Source organism: Aplysia californica, unplaced genomic scaffold, assembly GCF_000002075.1.
Source record: "Aplysia californica isolate F4 #8 unplaced genomic scaffold, AplCal3.0 scaffold01198, whole genome shotgun sequence".
NCBI classification, from domain to species: domain Eukaryota; kingdom Metazoa; phylum Mollusca; class Gastropoda; order Aplysiida; family Aplysiidae; genus Aplysia; species Aplysia californica.
The window spans coordinates 21,020-22,299 of record NW_004798468.1 but is presented as its reverse complement, the minus strand read 5'-3'; the positions used below and the strand labels follow the sequence as shown (position 1 = coordinate 22,299).

Here is a 1,280-nt window from a genome sequence, read left to right as displayed (position 1 = left end):
GCTGTGAAAAAATCTTCATATCTTCCACCCAAAGGCTTTCAGACTCACACAAACCACTGCTGTCTCAGCACTGTCTGCACAGGAGAGGTTGTTTTGTTGTTGTTGTTGTTGTTGTTGTTGTTGTTGTTGTTGTTGTTGTTGTTGTTGTTGCTGCTGCTGCTGCTTCTGTTAATGTTCAGTCACTTTGCCGTTTTAGTTTTTAAACGTATTATGTACTTTTTGCTTTTTTCTGTAGTTGTAATAAAAAGTAAGTTATTTCTAAGTCGTGAGACCTTTCAATTTCAAATAAAGACAATTGAACTCTAACCCTCCTCCTCCTCCACCTCCTCTTCATCATCATCATCGTCCTCATCACCACCATCATTAATACCACCGAAAACCACCACCACCACCACCACACCACCACCACCAACAACAACAACAACGACAACAACAACAACAACAACAACAACAACAACAAAAACGGCAACCACCAACACCACCATCATCCTCTCTGTCATCATCACCACCACCTCATCATCATCATCACCACCACCATCATCATCACCACCACCACCGCCACCATCATCTCTGTCTTCCTCAGTATGTGTATCATGCGGCACAATTGCCACACTCGCAGACAGAGTCAGTGCCACAGAGGAACAGTTGAAAAAGGTGAGTAGTTTCACACAGTCCTGTTGTTGCTGTCGTTGTTGTTGTTGTTGTTGTTGTGGTTGTTGTTGTTGTTGTTGTTGTGGTTGTTGTTTTTGTTGTTGGACGATTTGACCTTTTCACTTGACCAAAGTGTGCCAAAATGGTAGCCTAGCTTTTGCCCCTCCATAAAGGAAAAATCTGGCCCTCTTTCAAACCATTGGGATTGAGCAAAACTTTGCGTATTGTGCTTTGTTCTTCCAATTTTCATTATGATTATGATTTATAAGTTGTACACTGAGACAAAACTGTACTAAAAGAGAAAGGTGCACCATTATGAAAGTGGAACGAACTCAGTTGTGTGAAAAGAGTAGTTTGAGCATATATGTGGCCTAAATAAGGTTCTGGGGGGGGGGACCTTATCTAGGCCACAGGTGGCCTAAATAATGTAAGGTGAGGGGGTTGACCTTATTTAGGCCATGTGTGGCCTTAATAATAAACACTCCCTTCTTTTTTATGTTTTTTACTCTCTTGTTACATCTCTAATCTTCGGCACTCATATGACCTTACAGTGTTGCAAGTTCCGTAAAACACTTATAAAAACTAAAACACTTTCCCCCTCTTTCTCACCACCCCCTCCCTTTTATTCC

At 41.6% G+C, this 1,280-nt stretch overlaps 1 protein-coding gene across 1 annotated transcript in view; it reads left to right on the top strand.

Annotated features, from left to right (window-relative positions):
* Positions 1–583: 583 nt before the first annotated feature.
* LOC101849175 overlaps positions 584–1,280 on the top strand; it is a gene marked incomplete at its 5' end in the record, with an annotated part of 6,503 nt that continues 5,806 nt past the window's right edge. Inside the window, 1 exon segment of the mRNA XM_005112162.2 lies at positions 584–654. Coding sequence (XP_005112219.2) covers positions 584–654 — 71 coding nt within the window.